The 23972-nt window shown below is 38.7% G+C and overlaps 1 protein-coding gene across 18 annotated transcripts in view; it reads right to left on the bottom strand.

The window, feature by feature from the left end:
- DOCK9 (dedicator of cytokinesis 9) overlaps nt 1-23972 on the bottom strand; it is a 134221-nt gene that overhangs the window by 37971 nt on the left and 72278 nt on the right. For all 18 annotated transcript variants that reach the window (XM_081908111.1, XM_081908110.1, XM_081908114.1 and 15 more), the window contains 23 exons: nt 21977-22046; nt 20795-20890; nt 20296-20430; nt 17970-18144; nt 17080-17147; nt 14354-14428; nt 14116-14256; nt 13361-13564; nt 13144-13266; nt 11803-11885; nt 10927-11049; nt 9967-10046; nt 9699-9886; nt 9491-9556; nt 8089-8181; nt 5081-5204; nt 4572-4693; nt 3925-4011; nt 3021-3110; nt 1946-2061; nt 1739-1808; nt 1510-1635; nt 598-669 (listed from right to left, as the gene is read on the bottom strand). In XM_081908111.1, coding sequence (XP_081764237.1) covers nt 598-669; nt 1510-1635; nt 1739-1808; nt 1946-2061; nt 3021-3110; nt 3925-4011; nt 4572-4693; nt 5081-5204; nt 8089-8181; nt 9491-9556; nt 9699-9886; nt 9967-10046; nt 10927-11049; nt 11803-11885; nt 13144-13266; nt 13361-13564; nt 14116-14256; nt 14354-14428; nt 17080-17147; nt 17970-18144; nt 20296-20430; nt 20795-20890; nt 21977-22046 — 2527 coding nt within the window. The remainder of the gene's footprint in view (nt 1-597; nt 670-1509; nt 1636-1738; nt 1809-1945; nt 2062-3020; nt 3111-3924; nt 4012-4571; nt 4694-5080; nt 5205-8088; nt 8182-9490; nt 9557-9698; nt 9887-9966; nt 10047-10926; nt 11050-11802; nt 11886-13143; nt 13267-13360; nt 13565-14115; nt 14257-14353; nt 14429-17079; nt 17148-17969; nt 18145-20295; nt 20431-20794; nt 20891-21976; nt 22047-23972) is intronic.

Below are 23972 nucleotides of genomic sequence, written 5' to 3' on the forward strand. Positions count from 1 at the left end.
GGGAAAAAATTAACCAACAGATATTGACAAAATTATCCTTTTACCCTTACCAGGTGTTTGAGAATTGGTAGTTAAAAATTCAAACCAAGAGGAAAAGACAAAAAAAGTTTCTGAATATCACTGGCATCTGTTTATTATTAACTAGACTTATATCCTGCCCTTTCTCCAGCCAATGTGGTTCTCTTTCCCCCCTCTCATTTTATCCTCTCAACAATCCTGTGAAGTATGTTAAACTAAGAGATAGTGACCAACCCAAGGTCATCCAGCGAGCTTCACAGGTGAGTGTGGCATTGGACTTCTGTCCTCTGGACTATGTCAAGCACAACTATTCCACGTTGGCTCTAATAAAATGGATTATTTAGAGCAGGAACATCTTTGATATAATTCTGTTTGATACTCCTTCATATGTTACTAAAATATAAAAATAAACTGGCCAGGCTGGGGCTGATGGGCACCAGGTTGGGAGGTTGTGGAAGGCTGTACTAAAGAAATAATTGGACTTATGCATTGTTCCATTTTCATACAACAAAAAACTGGAAGTGCCTAGAATTAAGGGGACTAGCTGTTTATGAAGCCTCTTCAGAATATTATACGTACCTTTACTTTAGCATTTTCTAGCAGGTGCTGGGCCATTGATTTGATTAGAATTTCAAAGAAAAACCAGGAGTACTATTAAAACAAAATAAAATCAATACATTATACAAGCAGTCCATTTATATCTGTAATGCATAAAATGTTTATTGTTAATGGGATTATTGTTAAATGGTTTCCACTGGAATTACTACTCTTTGTTTACTCATTTTTTAAAATAAAAAATGTAGATAACTTTGTCAAATTGTTGCAATCCAGTTTTTTCTGTCTGGTCTCCTCATGCTTTTTTAAATATCTGATTTGCCACCATTTTTATCTTTTGCAATAGCATGCAGTTGCAGTACAACCAAAGTGCTTTTGAGACTTTTTAGGTCTTCTAAGCTTTTAATTAAAAGTTTATTCTTTGCAGACCCTGCTCAGTTGATTGCTTCCTGTCAATTGTGGCTGACGGAATAGCAGTGAATAGTAACTTAACTGCCATTCAAAAAGTTTTGCTTAAACTGAAAGGATATAAGAAAAGCAATGTAAAGAAATGGATAATTAAAGTTCTTCCTCGCAAGAAAAGAAACCAAAACTGGGGCAACCAACAGACAGTAATTCCCTAGTCATAATCATCAGAAAAGAAAAAAAGATGTAGGTCCTGCAAACAAGACACTTATAAACACTGGAAAGGGGCTTTGCTGAACAGAATTTACTTGTGAGCGAACATTATAGAAGGTTCATAGCCATGAAGAAGGGCAGATCCCGGATAATATATCTGTATATTAAGTGCAGTGTGGAATCTCCACTTAAATTCCACTTTATGGAAAAGCAATGCTTCAGCAGCACTTAAGACTTCAATCTGGTTATAGAACAACCCCGCACAGTTAAATAGGTAATACCAAGAAAAGCAGCAATCAAAGTTTTTTTCAATAATACCTTTAACAGCTTGTTGCTTGTGAGAAAGTCAGCAGATGGCTTCAAGATTGTTGTCATGGATTTGGCAAGTTCTTCATGTACGGTCTTATATTCAGTAGCAATGTAAGGCTCTGCTTTGTAAGCATACTTGGCAAGACAAAAAGCGAAATTAGATTAGCATAATGCAGAAGCAATTATTACAGATGTTAATGGTACAATTTTTGATAAAGCATCTTTGTATGAATCCTACCTTGACATAGGACCTCAAGTAGCTATCCAGCCCTTCTTCGTGACACTGGGCAACTACATGGATAATAACCCTAAATAAAATGAAGTGACCATAAAATATCATTGCAAAGTACTTTGACAAAAATTAGAACAACCTTGGCAAACTAATACCCCAAAATTGCTTTTTAGGTGATGAAATGTACCAGGACTGTTGCATCAAAATGTTTACCTTGTCACGTTCACTGCAACTTCTTCTTGGGTTGCTCTAGTAAGGACTCTAAACAATTGGTTTAAAATAGTAGGCAGGAAAGCTATCATCACATGGCCCTCCATAGCATGAAGACTCTAAATTAAGAAAATAATAAAATGAAATCAGAATTGTATGAGAATCAAAACGTACTTAAAAAAAAATAAATCAGAAGTGTAAAGCTAACAATCTTCAGAAACTTTACTTGGAAGCAAGTTCTATTGAAATAACAGGACTTATGCGTAACTTATTCTAGGAGGAAATGTGGAAATCTAAGAATATAAGTAAATGGTTTCCTATGCAACATCTGATGCTATTCCATAGCCTGTCAGATTTCAAGCAGATGGGGTAAATGAGAGAGTGCACTGGGAGTTGAAGGTATACATATACAGGATACATTATTAAATAGCAATTCAGCAGAGAATACTGAAATCAGCACAAAAGCATCATGCTGTGGGATAAGATGACATGTGTTTAATATGATAGTGGCTAATGCTGCCTTGTTAAAATACTTGTCAAGACATTTGTGAAATAAAAGTTGATTAAATGTTGAAAATATTTCGCAGCCGCTACATTGCAATGTGCATATTTTGCATGGCAAAATATAACAGTATGGCTAAAATATAAAGGAAGTCTAAAATATGTGCTAGTTACACATAAGCACTTCCTCCCCGCACGTTGCGTTGTGGCATACCACAGGAAGACTCAAATTCAGGCTACATTTCAAGCCACAATTAAGGAAGATTAACTATAATTTAGTATGACAGTCTACACTAGCAAGCCATATATCAGGTATATATCAGGGGTCAGCAAACCTTTTCAGCAGGGGGCCAGTCCACTGTCCCTCAGACCTTGTAGGGGGCTGGACTTTTTTTTTTTGGGGGGGAGAACAAATTCCTATGCCCCACAAATAACCCGGAGATGCATTTTAAATAAAAGGACACATTCTACTCATGTAAAAACCCGCTGATTCCCAGATTTCCCGGATTTAGAAGGCAATTGGGCCGGATCCGGCTCCTGGGCCTTAGTTTGCCTACCCATGGTATAAATTATATACCTTAAGATACTTCACAAGATCAACTCCTAAGGCTTGAGCTCCAGACTCAGTTTTTTGACAATAATGGAAGAAATTGTTTAAGTGCTGGTCCTAGGAAAAGAAAGGCAAAAACAGGTTAAGTCAATTAACACATAATCCAAATTGATTTGATCAAATGTGTCACTAGGTAAAGGTAAAGGTACCCCTGCCCGTACGGGCCAGTCTTGACAGACTCTGGGGTTGTGCGCCCATCTCACTCAAGAGGCTAGGGGCCAGCGCTGTCCGGAGACACTTCCGGGTCACGTGGCCAGCGTGACATCGCTGCACACGGAAACGCCGTTTACCTTCCCGCTGGTAAGCGGTCCCTATTTATCTACTTGCACCCGGAGGTGCTTTCGAACTGCTAGGTTGGCAGGCGCTGGGACTGAGCAGCGGGAGCGCACCCCGCAGCAGGGATTCAAACCGCCGACCTTTCGATCGGCAAGTCCTAGGCGCTGAGGCTTTAACCCACAGCGCCACCTGTGTCCCTAAATGTGTCACTACCTCTAGATAAAAGAAATCCACTGTAAATAGGACCAAAATGTTCCTCCTTTCAAGCATCCATCAAAATTAAGCTTGAGAAGAATAAAGCAATGTGACGGAATTCTCAGCAATTTAAACTTTGCATAACTCCTGATTCTTGGAGCTACATTAATCTCACAGCCAAAGCTTATGAAGTTTGCTTTTGCTTGCTTGGTGTGCTATAACAGCAAAGATTTTATAATATGCACCAGAAGACCAAAAATTATTTTTCGCTTCTCTCCCCCCTACCTAATCCAATTCAGCCTGAACATGGACTTTAGTCATCCTGCCCTCCAGTTATGTACAATCTAACAGCACATTCAACTCAAAAAATGTGGTAAAAAGCTCTAGTGGAATAGCCTACCTGTGTATATACAGTGGAAACCAGATGGGTTGAAATCTTTAACAGTGGTTTGCCTCCATCTACCCATTTAATTTCAGAACCAGAATGCTGTATATAGAGAAGACAGTTAAAATACTGTTGATATTACATAAGTATTGTTATTACACCAAATATGGACATGTTGGCCTGGTCTGCACATGCAGAAAAGCCATGCTTTTTAAAAGCAAACCATGAATTAACCATATGTTGTCCAATAATGGTTTGTTTCTTTAGCACAAATGAAAGATTTCCCATCTACTCTTGAGTTAACAAATGCCAAATATGGATATAAATGGCCTGGTTTAAATATAACACTAAACCATGGCTTGTTTGGTAAACCAAGGATTCGAAATGCATGGTGTACTTTCTGTAGCAAGAACCATAATAAACTGATGCTTTCATTTATTTGCAAGGAAAAAATATTTCACAGCCAGTCAGGGACACATGACAGTGAGCAGGCTTGACACTTTAAAATTTGAAAATGACAAAAATTTAGTAATGCACTTTGAACATCTTGCATATTTAGATACAAAAACTGATGTTTGCTTTTGTGTGTGTGTTTTAACAACTCTGCCCTATCAAGTTCTATGAAAAATAATCAATCATTATTGTGCTGTTGGTTTTTTTACTTTGATCATGCCAGGTTCTTGATTGTTGAGATATCCACATGGAAGGTATGCAGCTACTGGGATATGTTGTTCATTTGTCACTACTCTTCCATCTTTCAACAGCTGAAGCCAAGAATACCCAACTACAAAAAATGCAAAGAAAAAACATTTTAAATATTCACACCTTAAGTATATAATATAACACAACCCACCCTCATCTAGCAAGACTTGGTGAGTCTTTTACTTCCTCCGCTAAAATCCTGTTAAACATGTTAGAAGGGTTCTACCCAATGGAACAAAGCACCCATTTTTATCTACAGCAGTTAGAGTGCAATTTCAATCTTAAAAAGCAATTGACAGTCAGCTTATTTTTCTAAAAATGCTATTGAAGTTAGTAAATATATTTAGCATTGGACTCTCTTTAATGTAACCAGCAACAAGAAAATGATTGATTTAATGATAAATCTTCAGAAGCTATGAAATGAGTGTCAGACTTTGAATTCAACACAGAAAATCCAAGTCAATCATACCTTGTGCTTCAATTATGTCCTTCTTTTTGGTAGTCCCTTTGCTTGAACTATCACAGCTGACATGGTAGAAGGTAAACAACAAATGATGTTTTTCGTGTAACTGTGTGGGCAACTCTATTTTAATCTAAGAAGAAGAAACATATAAGTTTGGCTTCAGAGAATATTCCCAATATTGTTGTGGTATGCCTCATAAAAAGTACATAAAGGAAATAATTTTCAATGCAATTAAAGCAAGATTTAGAACAAGAGATCAAACATTGGGAGCAACTGGTGAAAAGTGGATTATATGCACTTAAAAAAGACAGATATATGTGAAACTCTAGAATCATTTCAATGGAGGTGGCAGCTGTGATCATGCAAAGGAATACACACAGTGAACTTACCCTCCAATATAGTGGAGTGCACTGCATGATCAAATGAATTAGGTGGGGGCTATCTAAAATGGAATGGGTAGCATATACAGATTTTGACTAGCTTGCATGATTTCAGCTTAATATAATCTTGTGTACAGTATTAAAATACAGTAGTAAAGTGCTACCCTTAAAAGTTCTAATTAAATTACAAAAGTGAATATATGAGTTTGAATAAGCAACATGGCTGGACTAGAACAATTATACCCAACAGAATTCTAGCTTCATATGTGTAGAAGAATTTTAACATGAGACGTATCAATGACAATGTTTTTCGATATGTATATCTGAGGCAGTTTTGAGACCTATTTACCTTGGGACTCAGCTACACAGCTGCAAATAAAATGTTTTAAGTGTGCAATATACAATGTGACACTAGATGGCGATGGTGAGCCTTATGGAAAATTCAATGTATTTTTAAAAACACTTTTTTAAAAAAGCACTTTCAGAACGGTTTTTATATGTGTGTAGATTTCACCTTGATTTTTGGCTCTAAAAAGGGCTCAAAAAGACGCTCACAATAAAGACACAAAAACCCAATAAAATTCCTTTTTTAAAAAATTGGACATCATTCAACAGTTACACTAATGGAGTGGCTTTTATTGCACACCCTAAATTTGCTCTGGATAGTTAGGGGAACCCCTGGGGTAGATTTAGGAAACATGCAGGGAAAGGAGAGGGACATGCAACCTTAAATCTCTAGGAGATTTCTCCCAGTGGCTGCAGGTGCAACACCAGCCTCAAAAATGGGTCCAGTCGTGACCGACTCTGGGGTTGCGGCGCTCATCTCGCTTTATTGGCCGAGGGAGCCAGCGTACAGCTTCTGAGTCATGTGGCCAGCATGACTAAGCCGCTTCTGGTGAACCAGAGCAGCGCATGGAAATGCCATTTACCTTCCCGCCGGAGCGGTACCTATTTATCTACTTGCACATTGACGTGCTTTCGAACTGCTAGGTTGGCAGGAGCAGGGACCGAGCAACGGGAGCTCACCCCATCACGGGGATTTGAACTGCCGACCTTCTGATCACCAAGCCCTAGTCTGATGGCCTGGGATTCCGAGTCTGAGAGTGAACCGGAGGAATCCCAGCTGGCGCAGGAGTCCCCGCCTCCAGGGCCAGCTGAACTGAGGTAGGGCCTTGATTCTGAGGAGCCTGCACCTGTGCCGGATCCTCAGGAGCAGTCACCAGGTGAATCCATTCTGGCCCCAGAGGTGCTTGAGGACTCAGTGTCTACAGGTGAGCCTCCTCCGGGGCCCAGTAACCCTTCGGCCTCTCCTGAACTGCAGAGGCTTAGGGCAGAGAGGCGAAGGGAACTGGTTTCTCCCAGGAGGAGTGCTCGCCTTAAGGCCAAGGGAGGCGGGGCTCCTGGGGGCCGGGACTCAGAGAAGATAAAGGCCAGTTAGCCCGGTCCCAGGTTGCGGGAGCAACGTCATCATTGAAGAGCTGTTTCGGCCAGCATCCAGTCCTGTTCCTCCAGTGTTCCTGTTCCCCGCCCGGCTTCCTGCTTCTGATCTTCGAGTGTTCCTGTCCCTGCCCGGCTCCCTGCTACGAACCTCGCCTTGCACCTTGTGGACTATTTCCAGGCTAGTGACTCAGGACTGAACCTTGACTACGGTAGCAGTAACCTTCCCCCTGGGACCAGCACACCTAGGCTCTGTGGTTTAACCCACAGCGCCACCCGCGTTGCTAAAGACTTGTTTAGGATTGTCAAAAGTGCAGGATACAACTCATTTTCAGCAGCGGTCTCTCTATAGCATTTTTCAGAATTGCTGGTACTATACCCTCTTCAAGATAGGCATTAACTTTGCTACCCAACTGAACAGACCTCCTCTGGCAGCTTTCAGCAACTACAATCGGCTTCAAACCTCAAGCAGATACCACGGGCACTATCAGTGACCTTCTTTAAATGAGAAGTCAAAATCAAAATGGATTCTAGCTGTTTTATCAGTAAAGTTTTCCACAAACTATTCATAACAGACCACAAAGGGTTCCTCTTCTCCTCCTAAACGATTTAGATGTACTAACCCCCTTAGTATGCAGAAAAGCGTCACAAGCCAACATGGAATTTATGTAATGGTGATAAGCAAGTAAGATCTCTTTTCCACTCATACATCCATAGAATAATCCCTAAAATGAGCTGTATCCTGTCCCCCAGCCCAATTCTTCAGAAAACTATAGAGCTCTGGTTTTTGTAGATAAGAGAGGTAATCTGAGAGAAATTATACCATCTCATCCTACTATCTTCCAAAATGTTTCTCTGTACATTTTTCTGTTCCAGAGATCATCCACGGCTTCTGACAGGACTGTCATTTAAGGCAGCAAGCAATTTCTCCAAAGTTGTCAAGAAAGCATTCAGATCCACCACTTATTACTAGTTACGATTTTACTATACTTTCCTAAACACTCAAAGCAGTTAATATGCATTATTCCAGGTATGCTTACAACAGGACTGTAAGATGGAAACTGAGGCAGACAGATATACTAGCTTGCCTACGGCTACCTGATAAATTGATTAAGACAGTTGCACTCTAATTCAAGGAATGAGTTCCACTCTCATCTCACTATGTTTTTGGAAACTGGCAAGTGTACAATGGGTTACCTCATCATAAAACTCTGGGTTTTGGTGATGATGCAGAACTGTAGCAAATGCTTGTCTTGTAAATACTGATCCACCGGGTCTGCCATAGATGCACTAAAAATCAAATAACAAAAGAAAGACTTAATCTATTTTATTTTAGGTCAAGAACATGAATGAAACATTTTTTGATGTGCTGTTAAAAAATCCAAAGAGAACTTCCAATTACATTACATAAACACAACACTTGCAGCAACATGCCAAAATACAGCCTAGTGAAAGGATCTCAGGTAGCAGGGCTGGAAAATTTATCCGCCTGATACCTTATATAGCATGAGAAACTTTCTCAGCCAAGAGTCAGATTCCCTCTCGGGAAAGCCTCCAGGGTCTGCCTATGGGATTAACTGATCTGACTCTTATATTTTAAGGTGGGCCACATTCCAGCCATACAAAAGTCTCAGTCTCTCTCTCTCTCTCTCTCTCTCTCTCTCTCTCTCTCTCTCTCTCTCACACACACACACACACACACACACACACACACACAACACCAGTCTCCATTAGGTAAACAAGAAGTGTTATGTTTCAAGGTCACATTCCAACCAGGCAAAAGCATATGAGGAGGATGTAGAGAAGGCCTGAGGATATGTAGGGAAGAGTCCTGAGAGGCATACTGAAGTGCATTGCCCCCTGGACCCAAAGTTTCCCACCCCTGCCTTAGAGAACTGATTTTAGTCAAAGTATATAGTCCTGGGCCTAGATAAACCAATGCTCCCACTCAATGTATGTCAACTACACAAGAACTATAGTTGTTTTATGCAACTGGACTGATGTCTATGATTTTAGACCATAAGCTCCTGGGGGCAGGAACCTGTCTTTTTGCCTATTATATAAATTCACATATATGTGATGGCACTGCATCACCTAAAAACTATATTCAAATGTAAGGGACACATAAACCAAAATTAGGTAGCAGCTGTGATTAAAGCATACTCTTCATATAACTTTACTGAGAAAAGCATGTCTGAATAATCAGTACTCTATTTTTTCACTGAAATCATCAGAAAGATCACACACTCAATACCAGGCTTCCTCAACCTCGGCCCTCCAGATGTTTTTGCCCTACAACTCCCATGATCCCTAGCTAGCAGGACCAGTGGTCAGGAATGATGGGAATTGTAGTCTCAAAACATCTCGAGGGCCGAGGTTGAGGAAGCCTGTTCAATACTTGTCTACCAAGTACAAAAAGCCCTACTAAAAGAAATGTTACTCAATCTAATTGAAAAGGCCATAAACGTATTTTGAAGCAAACTGATTCTTGCCTTCAACTACAAGGGGGAGGTTGAGTTCCTACTTGAGGACACCTTACCTGCACAGAATAATAAGCAGTGAGTTTTTGAATAAATATCTGTAAGTCAGATCAACAAACCTTTAGAGGTATGGAATCTTCATCATCTGAATCCTTGAATTCAATGCAAACTGCAATATTTCTTGCCTAAAAAGAACACATACAGAGATTTTTGTTTTTCTTAAGAAGTGCCAGACAAGCAACCAAAACTTCCAAGAAAGAACGCCAAATTCAATTCAGATTCAATTTGGTCTTGAATCTGAATGTTATTAATGGCCCATTAACTCACCTTTGCAAATGACTTTTGACTGTCATATTTCAAGTGCTTTGGATAAACATAAAGGTGATTGTTGTAGATGGTGAAAGGCTGAGTGTGTTTTGGTATACAGGGAACAAACTCCTCTACTTCAAACGTTACTACTGTCTTGGTACTGTTTTCAAACTGTTTCATGGGAATGTATGATGAGCTAACAAAATCTGAAAATATATTAAAAACCAATAAAAAAATTGAAGAAAAAATGCTTTCCAGCTATTTAAAAGTACTTTTCTATACTTACTTGGGATGTCTGGAGAAATATTATCAATTGTTATATCTAGATTTCCTAAAATAACTGGTAGCTTGGCCATCTTTTCAGGTCTATGGAAGAAGGAAAAAACAAAGTGACTCAACAGAAAAATCACTAGGGATGGATAATACAGCAGAATACAGATAGGAAAGGAAACACCCCAAAAGGCTTGGAAAGCATGACAAAGTCTTTTTCCCCAGAAAGATAGGTAAACACTACATTCCTTGGCAATACTTAGATCTCCTAAATTTGTGCAGCTTTTTACTGAAACCACATCAAGTCCAATTTAGCAACTTCCCTTGACGATTTGATCCTCACAGACTGGACTTTTTAAGCCTTATGATGAGAACAGCTGTGCTGACCACTGTCTCCAGTCCAGACTTTTCACCTATAATCTGTTTGTAAAAAAAATAATATCATTCTTCCACAGCACCCATTTAACTGAAACCTTAAAACAGGAGAGGCCAACCCTGAGCCTATGGTATGATGGCATTCAATAAGGCCTTCTTTGGTGCCTCCGCCCTCCATAATAAACAGCAAGCACTTGATACATGTATATGAAAACAGATTTGGCTCTGAAGTTGTACTTGCATGAGTAGAAAGCACTTCCACTCATACTCAGATTGTTTTCTTTATGGAAAGAAGCTTGCTGCAGACTCAGTTCAAGAGATATTACTTTATTTGTTTGAATTAGTCTTAGTCACATTATTATTATTTATTAAATTTCTATACCACCCTGTATAGAAATTTTATAATTTACAATATAAAACTACAAAAATACACAACATAGGCCATAGATTGTTTAATTAGCCAAAGGCTTGGGAGAAGAGGAATGCTTCTACCTGGCGCCTAAAGATATATAACTAAAGTAACAGGTGCTGCTTTAAGAGCCCTTAAGGAAAACAATGCAGGATGTAAGTATTTTAAATAATAAATATGTACAGTACTCACTTTTTGAAATCAGCTAACAATTTAAGCATGTCTTCATTTGAGAGCTTGTTACTGTCTTGTTTGTAGAGTGCTGAAAATCGTGCATTTTTGTCTAGTGTCCCAGATGCATCCTTAAACAGTGTCCTGAAACATGAACTCTTATATAAGAATCTCATTACAAAATGAAACAGAGAAAAAAGTAAAAGTGAACGCTTGACATCCTGAAATTAGATTGGCAAACTCTAATCCACTGACATATGCATAAATGCTCACAAGAAAAGAAGCCAAAATTTATTGTGTAACAATACATATTACTACCTACACCAGTGGTTTCCAAACATCTTTCCCTGTGGAGCATTTGAAAATTGCTGAGGGTCTTGGCAGACTACTTAATGATTTTTCTGCATGTTGCAGCAACTGTAATGCAATGAGCAAGAAGCAGCATGATGTTTTAAAATTGTACTTTTAGTGCTTCTTTTATTTCTTATATAATGCATTTTATTGATTATAATTTGAATGCCGTAGAATGCAGATTGTAATGAAATAAAATACAACAAGAAGCAATAAAAACACAATTAAAAATCAGCATGAATATTTAATACAGTGAATTTGTGTTCTCAGCCACAAATTCACAAACACCACAGACCCCCAGAATAAATAAAGCTCACAGGTGGTTAACAGAGGACAGTTTGGGAACTCCTAGCCTACACAATGTATTTTTCTAAAATAGTATCTGGTTTTTTCCAAGTCCTGTGGTTTAAATACAATAGCTTGAGAGTGACTTTAGCCTTGCCCACTAAATGCAAGGAATTCTGTCCCAAATACTAAACTGAGTTTTGACTAAAATAAAAAGGCACACAAATTAATACACTTTGAAGAAAAGAAGCCCGTCTTTACCTAGCTGCCCATGCAAATGGCATTCTGTACTGTCCTAGCCGCTGACATGCCTGCTTTGCATTTTTCAGAACTTTTTGAGCAACCTGTAAGTGATAATAGAAATACATGTGTTTGATCAAATAACATTTGGTTTATTTATTTATTTAACCTCACTTCCACTGAGAATGACTTATCTCAAATACTCATCCTTCATGATACAGTGGTACCTTGGGTTACAAACACTTCAGGTTACAGACTCTGCTAATCCGGAAGTAGTACCTAGGGTTAAGAACTCTTCCCCAGGATAAGAACGGAAATTGCATGTTGGCGGTAGTGGGAGGCCCCATTTGGGTTAAAAACGGACCTCTGGAACAAATTAAGTTCACAACCAGAGGTACCACTGTATTCTTCTTGACAGGAACTCAAGAAGGGTCTCTTTCCCAGACTGGGAATTTTGGATTGGAAGGTTTTAGATCTTGTGATTTATTTGGAAATTGTTCGGCTTGGTTGTGTATTTTTTAATGATTTATTTCTTGTTTATGAATACTTTTGTTATGTTGGTGCCTTTGACTATGGCAGGTTTGAAGTGGGTCAGAAAATGATGGCTTGAAAGCAAGGCACTAACAACAGTTCTTCAGCTCTGGTAAAGAGGGACCCCTGACCATTAGGTCCAGTCATGACGGACTCTGGGGTTGCGGCGCTTGTCTCGCGTTATTGGCCGAGGGAGCCAGTGTACAGCTTCCGGGTCACGTGACCAGCATGACTAAGCCACTTCTGGTGAACCAGAGCAGCAGACGGAAACGCTGTTTACCTTCCCGCCAGAGACGTACCTATTTATCTACTTGCACTTTGACGTGCTTCAAACTGCTAGGTTGGCAGGAGCAGGGACTGAGCAACGGGAGCTCACCCCATCATGGGGATTCGAACTGCCAACCTTCTGATCGGCAAGTCCTAGGCTCTGTGGTTTAACCCACAGCGCCACCCACATGCCTTCTCCAGCTCTGATGTCATAGCAAATTACAGTTAGAAAAAGCCAGGAAGTGAAAGACTGAACTTTCAAGAAATCAGGGAGAAAAGAGGGAGAAGGAACAGAAGCTGAAAGCCCCTAGTGTATCGCCAAACCACAGCTCAGAAGACCTGGTTTGTGATGTCTGCACTGAGCCATAACATTCAAGAGAGATATTGCACCACATTTTGAACTTTCATGTTTAACAAAGGATTCAGAATCTGATCTGATCTTTGGCCCTGAAAAGTTCATTTGCCTTGAATATATGTACTACATTTGAATACTCCAGTGTTTATGGCATTGCAAACAAACAAACTGAGACTTACAAATGGGATGTCAAACAGTCAAGAGTATACCTTAGAAGAATCAGAACTTTTCATATATGGTTCAGCACAGTGGGTAATGCTCCCTTGCAGGACTTTCTCTATTCTGGCCACTAGAAATATATCAGGATGTGGACACGTCACTGAGAATATTCCCTGAAAATAGATGCATGGTTTATTGACACTGAAATGAAAATAGAGGTCTTTATTTTGCAAAGAAGTGGAAATGGTGACTTCCTTTATTCCTTACCTGTTTGGGATATTGTAACATTATCTCTGGAATAATATCCTGAATCCGATGTAAGCAATCACTGCTGTCATTTAATACCTGTTGAGATGTACTACCTAGCATATTCCTCACTGTGCTATGATTCAAATCCACATGGAAATCTGATGAAATCTTCCGGTTCTCTTTTATATCAAAAAGTGACAGCGTTATGAAAAATGGCTCTACCTGGGCATTTAAAAAAACAAAACAGTAAACATGGCCATCAGGCAAAGAAATAATGGATAGTTGATAATTGGAACATAGAGCAGTTATTATATTATACAGTGACTTTTACTTTATAAATTCAGTGTGTTGGAATTGTATTTTAGAACCTCTATAATTTAGAGAGCCAAATACCTTATACCACTGAATATGTAAAGATTTTATGCTCTCTTTTAGGAAAATGTATTTTATTCAACAACAAAAATCCACACACTATAACATGACACTACAATGTTTGCTATGTAACCAACAACTAACAATTACTCATGAAGTTCCGCACAACTTATGCCTTTCCTGTTTTCTCTCTTTCTGCTGGCAAAAGCCACTCATTTTGCTTCTGGGCTGGTTCATAAAAATCTTGACAAACATCTACAGGTGCAGTTATGTCCCTCATTGCTTTGTTTTCTCTAAACATCCATTAATATATCAAGGGGGTAAATGAAGGGGAGATTTAGGCATGATATTGATTCATCATTCCAACATTAAGGGACTTGAGAACTCTCAGAAGTATTTACATTTGTTGTTGGTCCTTCCTCATTTTCAGCCACACAGCTTTGCAGATTGAAAGATAAATCATTGCACTTCACCAGAATCTTCTTCCCAAACTTCTCTTCAAATGGTTTTACTTCTGGCTCAATACCAGAGAAGTCAAGTTTCTTTAAGATAAATAGAAGAGAGAAAGCAATGTCTCACTTGCCAAAAAAGAATAATTATTTCTTTAAAATTTTCAATTTTCCTACCAAATTATCTAACCTGTGCATCCGGATCCAATGCAAAGAGTTTAACTCTGCTTTCACTTTTGAATTTGATTTCAGAATCTCTGGAACTCTGCAAAATAAGAAGTTAATATTTTAAAACAGGATTTTTACTACAAACACAAAAAGTTGTTTCTTTAACTGTAAACATATGTTACGATTTTTCTTTGCAGTAGTTTACTTATGAAATATTTCTAGAGAAAAGTGAATAATTGGTACCATTTCACAGAGTTCTCACAAATATAACAGATTAAAACAACATAAAATCACAGAAGCAAAGTGGATCCTAAAAATGTACATCTCAAGCGTCAAAAACCAAAGTAAAGAGGTGCATCTTCAGCATTCACTGGAAGCTGTATAATGAAGGCGCCATAGGCATCTCTGTGGGGAGGGAGTTCCAAACCTTAGGGAATGCCACAGAGAATGCCCTTCTTGGGGAACCAGGCAGAGGGCCTTCTCGGTAGTGGCACCTGCCCTGTGGAATGCCCTCCCATCAGATGTCAAGGAAATAAAGAACTATCTGACTTTTAGAAGACATCTGAAGGCAACCCTGTTTAGGGAAGTATTTAATGCTTGATGTTTGTAGTTTCAGTATTTTGTTGGAAGCCACCCAAAGTGGCCAGGGTATAAATAAATTATTATTATTATTATTATTATTATTACCCAGACACAATCCAAGTGGGGGCTTCCAAAAGTACATCCTCAGAGAATTTGTAACCCTGAAGCATACATATTTGCTTACATTGCAAAGTATGGAAAGGTATATCAGGTATATCAAGAGTGTGAGCAGTTGAAAAACAAAAAGTTGAAAAGGAATCACTGTAACAAGTGCCAAGGTTAAGGAAGTAGTGCAGAAAGACTGCCTGTTCTTATGAGAAGAAAAACTAATAAAATGAAGAGGAAGTATTAAGTCATTGAGACAAAGTTTATAGTGTAACAATGGGGCAAACTTTCACATTTGGCAACATATTCAGTTCTGCACAGTTCTCCAGGAATAAAGTTTATTTTTGCAAGAACTACTTTTCAGTTATTTTTGTACTAAAACACAACCTTCCTGACCAACATACATCCTGTCTAGAATTATTTTGGTTCGAAACTAAAGAAGAAGACGACTGTGACAGGAGATTTTGGCACTACACTAAGAATTAGGATGGCACAGTGAATTCTGCAAAACAAAACAAAACCTCTGCAATGATACTTTGTGAAAATTAAGAGAAGAACGTATGATAAGTAGCATATTACAATTGGAAATTCTGCCACAAAGTTTATTAAAAACAAAACAAAACAAGAAAGCATCCAAAATATATCGGGCACACATTCTGTCACTTTTGAGAATGCTTAAGACATGGATGGGACACCTGTACATGCTCTCCAAATGCTGTTGGACTCCATTAAATCCTCTGTATAGCCAACAGAAGAGGATAGGAGTTTGAGCTCAACAACATCTGGACGGTTACAGGTTCTCCATGCCTATGTAAAATGTAAATTTGTTTCTGTATAGAAAAAGATAGCTAACAGATTGATGGTGAGCATTAAAGCCTAGTTCACAGCACTCAGGAATTTTCTGGAGAGGTTCCAAAACAAAGCAAAATAAGCTGATTGTAAAGAGCAACAAAAAGTACACGGCCCCTGGAAGGCAGGGGAACACAGCATACAAGAAAAACATAAGATGCCAAAATAGATTCTAGCATTCACGGAAACAGGAAGCTGCATTTGTGGCACCAAGATTAGATATAATAAGCAGGTGTTCAGACTTTCAAGGAGGAGCCAAATCTCAATTATTGCCTATAAACCAAAACATTTCCTATTTCACAGTATATGTGCTTTAAAAAGTACAAATTTTAGAATTCTTCACACTTGAAGTTTTATATCCAGTTTAACTTCAATAAATTAACAAAATGTAGTCCAATCTATCACAGACAGATGATTAGTTTATGCTTGTTAAATTCATTCAGCATCACTGGGTACTGGATGAAGGGAGCAACTTTCTGTAGTTGGAGGAACTCCAAGGAAGTGCACTTCTATGAAGAAAGCTACTAATGTGGCTCTACTCCCTCTCTTTCTCACTGATCTTGCTACCCAGTGTCTGGAATCACCAAGCACTGTTAGATAAGTAACTTTTATTTGTCTTATTTTAGGAAGTTCAAGGCCAGCATATTGTTATCTAGGCACACTCATGATGGCACAGAGAAGCTTCTCTTAAAAGCTCAGTCTTTCCATTGCCCAGACAGAACAAGAAATCTGTTTTTCAGCAGGGAATGCTACCTTTTAAAAATAAGTGAATAATTTGAAGCAGCAAAAAAAGAAGATGGCAGAGCATAGAGGCTTTAGTTGATGAATCACAGATCTGATACTGGAAACTATCATCAGTCTTACAGTTGAGCCTCCATAGATTGCTTTAGTTAAACTGGACAGACTAGTCCACCCATTACATTCTTCAGTGTAAGTGGTATAAACGTGCAAAAAAGCAACTTCATGTTGGGGTGGTTTTGGTTATCAATGGAGGGGAAAACTACATTAACTTCTTTGTAATATTTAGAGACTATTAAATAACTATTTCAAAAATACTCGTCTGATATACATTCAGCAAAAGAACATTTATGGTGTGAAGGTATCATAAATCAAATTGCAACACAGTCAGCAGTGCTCCCATAATTAGGATTAGATTTTGTAATTCCTTTATTGACATAGCATACTTTAAAATTTTAAAAAGCACAACATTACCTTGGCACTTTCAGGAAAATAGCTATCTATACTGGATGAGGAGTTGTCCATCTTGCTTTGCTCATCATCTGGAAATTTTAAAAAGTGAAATTATAAAAATTCACTGATGACTTAAGAAAGTGCTATAACCAAATTGTTGTAAGGATTAACTTGAAATATGGAGAAGGCAAATTCTAACTTGAGATGTTTTTGCTGTAATCAGCAATTCCCTCAATACTTTTTTCTATCCTTGGTACCATCTAATGGACCAGCTGCTTTTTACCATGATAACTCTAAGCACTCCCTATATAAAATGGTTCACAGTTTAGTCATCACCAAATCATTCAGATAATTCTTTAAGGCTATTTCAGATGATGGCAGGCATAAATCTTAAAAGGACTAGACACAGTCATGGTAGATAGATGTATTAACAGGTATTAGTAATCACAGGTAGATAAAATCTCCATGTTCACATTATAACTCTGAGTACCAGATACTGGGGAGAAGCAACAAGGGAGGGCTGCTGCTTTCAGCCCTCTGAAAGGCATCTGCCTGGCCATTGTTGGAAACTGAATGCTGAACAAGATGCAGATATAATCTGACCCCTTCCCCTTCCCTTCATAAGGTTGACAACATGATCCCAAATCTAAAGGGGAAATGGTCCAACCTAAGAAACCTGCCACCCCTGCAAATGCAAGAAGACAACTGGGGCTTTAGCGGAAGGGGTAATCCCTTCAAGAATGTTGATGTTAGCTAGCAGCTGCACAAAGAAACAAAGTATTTCATGCAGTGGCTGAATAAAGTGAAGTGTGTAGTTACTATATTGTATTTAGTAGCCACAAATCCTTACAAATCTTTATTTTAGTGCATCACATTTTCTAAATTACTGAGCAAACGTAACTCGCATTTACCCTCATGGGAGTCTCCATTTCTTTTTTCTTGCATGGCAGCTTCAAAGTTTAACTGGAGAATTTTATTTAGAGTTGCAATCCATTCTTCCATTTCTACTTCACTGTCTGCTGCAAGAAGATAGCTACTCTTGTCTTGCATTTTAAGCTCAAAGGCAAAACGCCGGACTTTGTTGTTCTGCAATATAATAAAGGATATTAACATGTTACCTGCAATGGATTTATTTATTTATTTATTTATTTATTTATTTATTTATTTATTTATTTCATCTGAGGTCATCACACATATATAAGCATTGGGCAAATGTAACTGTTTGAAGTGGAGAAAAGTATCGTGCATAAACATGTTCAACCTAAATCCCTGGAGCTTGCAGAACTTGTTAACTTTTTGAAGCCCTTTTTTATTGCTTTTTCTTGGCAAGTGGGAAAGAGATTCTAGCTTCACATTCACAGAATTAAATCTAAGCAAATGTTTTAGGCACTGTGTAATTTTTGATGTGTAGCTCTAAACATATAACAATCAAAACAAATACAAAATGTGTAGATATAGGATGATGTAGAGCCAATATAAGAATTGCTTTTAGGTTAAATTATTGTATGAATTGTTTTATAATAGTAAGATAAATAACTAATTTATTTAATATATATAATATCTGTGTGCATGCCTCTGAACATTTTGGAAGGGAATGGGGAAGAAAAGAAGAAGGGAAGCAGCTATTTTCTTCAAGCAAGTGATAGGCTTCATTTGAAAATCTTAACTTTTCTATTCCTTACAGCTCAATAAAAATTACTGCACTGTGGACACCCGTGATTAAGAGTAAATTTAATGAATTGTGGGCCATTGGCAACATTTCCCAAATGTGCGGCTATAGCCCATATTGTACTGTGGAGAAGGGACTTTAAATACAGGAAGTAGGAGAATTATGGACTATGAATCAACTATGTAAGCAGTGAAGGGACCTAGCAACTGTCTGGAGTGGAGAAAATTATTGTGGATCCCAAAGAGGCAAATCCCCAGACACTGAAATTTATGATATGGAGTAGCCATCATGGTGCCCTTCAGGTGCACCAACCCCTGCCAGCAGGACCAGCCATTAGGAATATTGGGAGATGTAGTCAAACAACTCCTAGAGAACCACAACTACTTTTTGGGATTCAAAGGTGTAAATGTCAGCTCTTTTTAAAGTTTTGTGATTGAGCTACGTTTCAAACTTTCACACACATAAAGAATTGGAACTAGTAACCAACTTTATCATATGGGGAGGAATACTTACGACTATTTTCTTTTAACCCTAAGATAAAATTTAACACACGGGACCATTTATAAATGCATGCATGCATGCATGCATGCATACATACATAAATATCGATTTCACACATTCTGATGCAGGTCTACAAAATCTGTAAACTAGAATACTACAAAATATAAGCAAAAGATGTTTATTGCTGCAAAGCAATTTGTAAGAATGTATGATTGCCATTAAGACTGAGATGCAATAATCATTAGGAGAGATCCAAGAACCCAATTGTTTCCAAGTTTGTTCCATCAGAACAAGTCCATAGTGTTCTTTGAGCAGAACACAGATGCAAACAACCCATTTTTGGCATTTGTTACTGGCAAGATTTAGACTTGGAGTTTACGTTATGTTTTGCTTCAAAGGGTTGGGGTTTTTTTATAAAAAGAAGTTAATATCAGAAAGGTCAAGTGAAAACATTTGGGAGTACAGCTATGAATGTGATGAAGCTCCTACAACTGAAATCCCACACAAGAAGTTATGCAAAACATTTTACAGTCATATTGCAGCACTGTTTGTGCTTCTATTAGATCTTCATGCAATCTTAAATTCCATTCTGTGATTTATTTATTTTTCCATTCTTAACTCCAGAGACATAAAACTTAAGTCAGCAGATAATCACAAATAATCAGTTGACAGCAGCAACCAACATAACACTTAGTGGCAATATTTCTTGATTGTTTTATATAAAAACAGATCACTCTTTGAAAATCTTGATATGAACTGTGCTACCATTACTGATTTTTTAAAATAAAAAATGCACACATTATTTTAGACTATTTGCTCACTAAAAGCACAGAAACACTATGTTTATCTAAATCATCCCTATTGTTCAATATGCACTGAGGGAGCAATCGTGTATATTCAAAAGTAAGACAGTGTGTTTAACGAGGTAAACATCCTACTATATTTATGACTGCCACCTAAACCTATTTATCCACTCCAAAAGTACTGAAGAGAGACAAAAGGAACATATAGATTTAAGTTTGTACAATACTTAAACAACATATTAAACAGTATAATTCTCTACTTACCTGGACCACTCCCATGCAGGAATCCAAAAATATTGACCCTTTTGGTTCTTTCGATATTTTCTCATCTTTGTAGAAATTTAGGTTATATGATCCATCACCAAGTTGGAGTAGATGAAAAAATCTTCTTTTGAATGACTAGTTATGAAAAAGTAGTCACATTAAAAATATGAAACTAACAACACACATACAAAAGCACTCAATTTCCATACACCATAATCCAAAGACCCTATTAGGAACATGCAAGGGCTTGCAAACCCCCAAACAGGAACGGTCATATTGCCTGGCCCAAAAGCAGCTTCAGAAACATCTTGTAGCATTGTGAAGAGTGGTTGTCAGAGGAGAAAGTGAAAATGCACTTTCACAGATCTTTAGTAGGGAGTTCTTTGGATTTCAACCCCAATGCTACAATGCATTACACACGCTGAAATGCTGTTGAAATCTATAATATTGACAATGTGCAACTGTGTGCACTGAAAGTCTAGCAGAAGAGAAAACCTACCCGCATAGTAACACTGATAGCACTGTTCATGTTGCCTTTGTATAGCCATCCTTGTTTTGTAATTCCTCCCTTCTGAGATCCTAGAGAGGCTGCATCCTGGGGTTTGTTTGTTTTTTAAAAAGAAAAGGCTACAATAAGACAGTGATACATATTTGGGTCATTTAACATGAGCTCCTAGTTCTATATATACAATGGTACCTCGGAAGTCAAATGGAATCTGTTCTGGAAGTCCGTTTGACTTCCAAAACATTTGGAAACCAAGGCATGGCTTCCAATTGGCTGCAGGAAGCTCCTGCTGCCAATCGGAAGCCGCAGAGGACGTTTGGGTTCCAAAGAACATTCGCAAACCGTAACACTCACTTCCGGGTTTGCAGTGTTCGGGAGCCAAAATGTTCGACTCACAAGGCGTTCGGGATACAAGGCACAACTGTACTAGAGATCGATAAATAAGTCCATTTCAGTTTCTTTCCGTTTCTCATTTTTCCAACCTTAAATTCAATTCACATTTCTACATCTTTGAGGGCCCTATTAACTTGTCTGCCAATTGTAGTCAACAGTTTGATGTTACTGTCGTAGATCAAGATTGCATCAGCTTTAACATATGTTTCCTTGAGGGAATAAGGCAGGATATGAGAATAAAGAATTAATTTACAAACTCTGAATATCACGCCATCTGTTAAATCAAGAAGACAATGTCCTAACTAATTACACAATAATTTTATAACAGAAAGTGACTTTCTGGTTCCTGTAGGTCAGGTCATTTCCCCATCAAAGTTGCACACAGGTCATGTTTTCAAATGTCTTTTGAATCAAACAAAAACTACTTAATGATGATAGGTTGTGCCAATGGCCATATTATATTATTATTTAAAATTTTGTTTGTTTCACATTTAACTACTGAGATTTAATGACACTTTCTCTAGTTTTGAGTTAGAGAGACATGGCCTGAGAGAATTTCCACCAGAGTTAAAGTGAAGTCAGCAGGAGCTGACAATAGCGCTAGGATTATTAAGCTGCCAACTCTGGGACCAGATATGCACCACAAACTAAAAACTGTGTTTAAATGGAGATTTTACACATCTCTGATAAACATCTGACACTCTACCATGCTAGAATATGTGAATAATTTTTACATTACAAGAATTTGAACTGACAAGTTGAAAGCAGAAGTCATATGCTTACCTCATCCTTATCTGCTTCTTCATCAACTTCATAAACATGAACTGGAAGTTTATCTAATTTGGTCCCTTTGCTAAGAAAAAAAGAATAGCACATCCCACAATAATCAGTTCAGGATCACTAGGGTAATGAATGATCAATGCATATATGCACAGTAATAATAATAATAATAATAATAATAATAATAATAATAATAATAATAATATATTATTTATACCCCGCCCATCTGGCTGGGCCTCCCCAGCCACTCTGGGCGGCTTCCATAGAAACCAAAAATACAGTAAACTTTCACACGTTAAAAACTTCCCTGCCTTAAGATGTCTTCTGAATGTCAGGTAGTTGTTTATCGCTTTGACATCTGCTGGAAGGGCGTTCCACAGGGCGGGCGCCACTACCGAGAAGGCCCTCTGCCTGGTTCCCTGTAGCTTTGCTTCTCGCAATGAGGGAACCGCCAGAAGGCCCTCGGCGCTGGACCTCAGCATCCGGGCAGAATGATGGGGGTGGAGACGCTCCTTCAGGTATACTGGACCGAGGCCGTTTAGGGCTTTAAAGGTCAGCACCAACACTTTGAATTGTGCTCGGAAACGTACTGGGAGCCAATGTAGGTCTTTCAAGACCGGTGTTATATGGTCTCGGCGGCCGCCCCCAGTCACCAGTCTAGCTGCCGCATTCTGGATTAGTTGTAGTTTCTGAGTCACCTTCAAAGGTAGCCCCACGCAGAGTGCATTGCAGTAGTCCAAGCGGGAGATAACCAGAGCATGCACCACTCTGGCGAGACAGTCCGCAGGCAGATAGGGTCTCAGCCTACGTACCAGATGGAGCTGGTAAACAGCTGCCCTGGACACAGATTTGACCTGTGCCTCCATGGACAGCTGTGAGTCCAAAATGACTCCCAGGCTGCGCACCTGGTACTTCAGGGGCACAGTTACCCCATTCAGGACCAGGGAATCCTCCACACCTGCCCGCCTCCTGTCCCCCAAAAACAGTACTTCTGTCTTGTCAGGATTCAACCTCAATCTGTTAGCCGCCATCCATCCTCCAAACGCCTCCAGACACTCACACAGGACCTTCACCGCCCTCACTGGTTCTGATTTAAAAGAGAGGTAGAGCTGGGTATCATCCGCATACTGATGAACATCCAGCCCAAACCTCCTGATGATCTCTCCCAGCGGCTGCATGTAAATGTTGAAAAGCATGGGGGAGAGGACAGAACCCTGAGGCACCCCACAAGTGAGAGCCCAGGGGTCTGAACACTCATCCCCCACCACCAGTAAAATACAGATGTATACTTGAAAGAACGTATATTATTAGTTTTCCTAAATGGAAGTAAAAGTAGTAGAGCTTTTTGTGGGGGCAGTGGCAGGTGAGACACTGTGCATGGCATTACCCTTTCAGGTTCAGCACAATTGTATCTTACTAGAAAATGGTATTCTATTTCTCTTCAAAAATATAAAAAACAAAGTTCCTATTTGCCAAGAAACCATTAAAAGGAACTTTTCTTCAAGCTGCAATGATCCTAATTACGGCAGAAAAGACAAGGTCTTTGGGGCACACTCGCTTTATTTCTGCCAGTACTAACACAGAGATCACATTCACCCCATGTTTACTGGGGTTTTTGCATTATTTAGCACATTCTATGCTCTTTAATAAAATGGAGTTAGCAACAAGGATGTCCTCTCAAAGGAGAATTTGTTGTCTTCTAAAAAATGTTTGCCTCTCCAATCATTCCCATTTTGTAGTACCTCTCAAGTAACAAGTTGCCATTTTCAGAGGTGCACTGTAAAGGTAAAAATGAAACTAAGACATTTAAAATTAACATTCCTTATAGCGTTCCCACCCATAGCAACTTCAGATACAACATAGGGTGGTACAAGTAGCATAAGAGCCCAATGACTCCTGTGTCCTGCAATGTTTCCTATGAAATATGTAAGTTGTACCTACATCTGGAACTCAGGGATCTTAAGCCCCTTTCAGTAGTTCCAAAGAAGACGTACCAAAC

The sequence above is a fragment of the Podarcis melisellensis genome (assembly GCF_964234715.1).
Source record: "Podarcis melisellensis genome assembly, chromosome: 4".
Classification (NCBI taxonomy): domain Eukaryota; kingdom Metazoa; phylum Chordata; class Lepidosauria; order Squamata; family Lacertidae; genus Podarcis; species Podarcis melisellensis.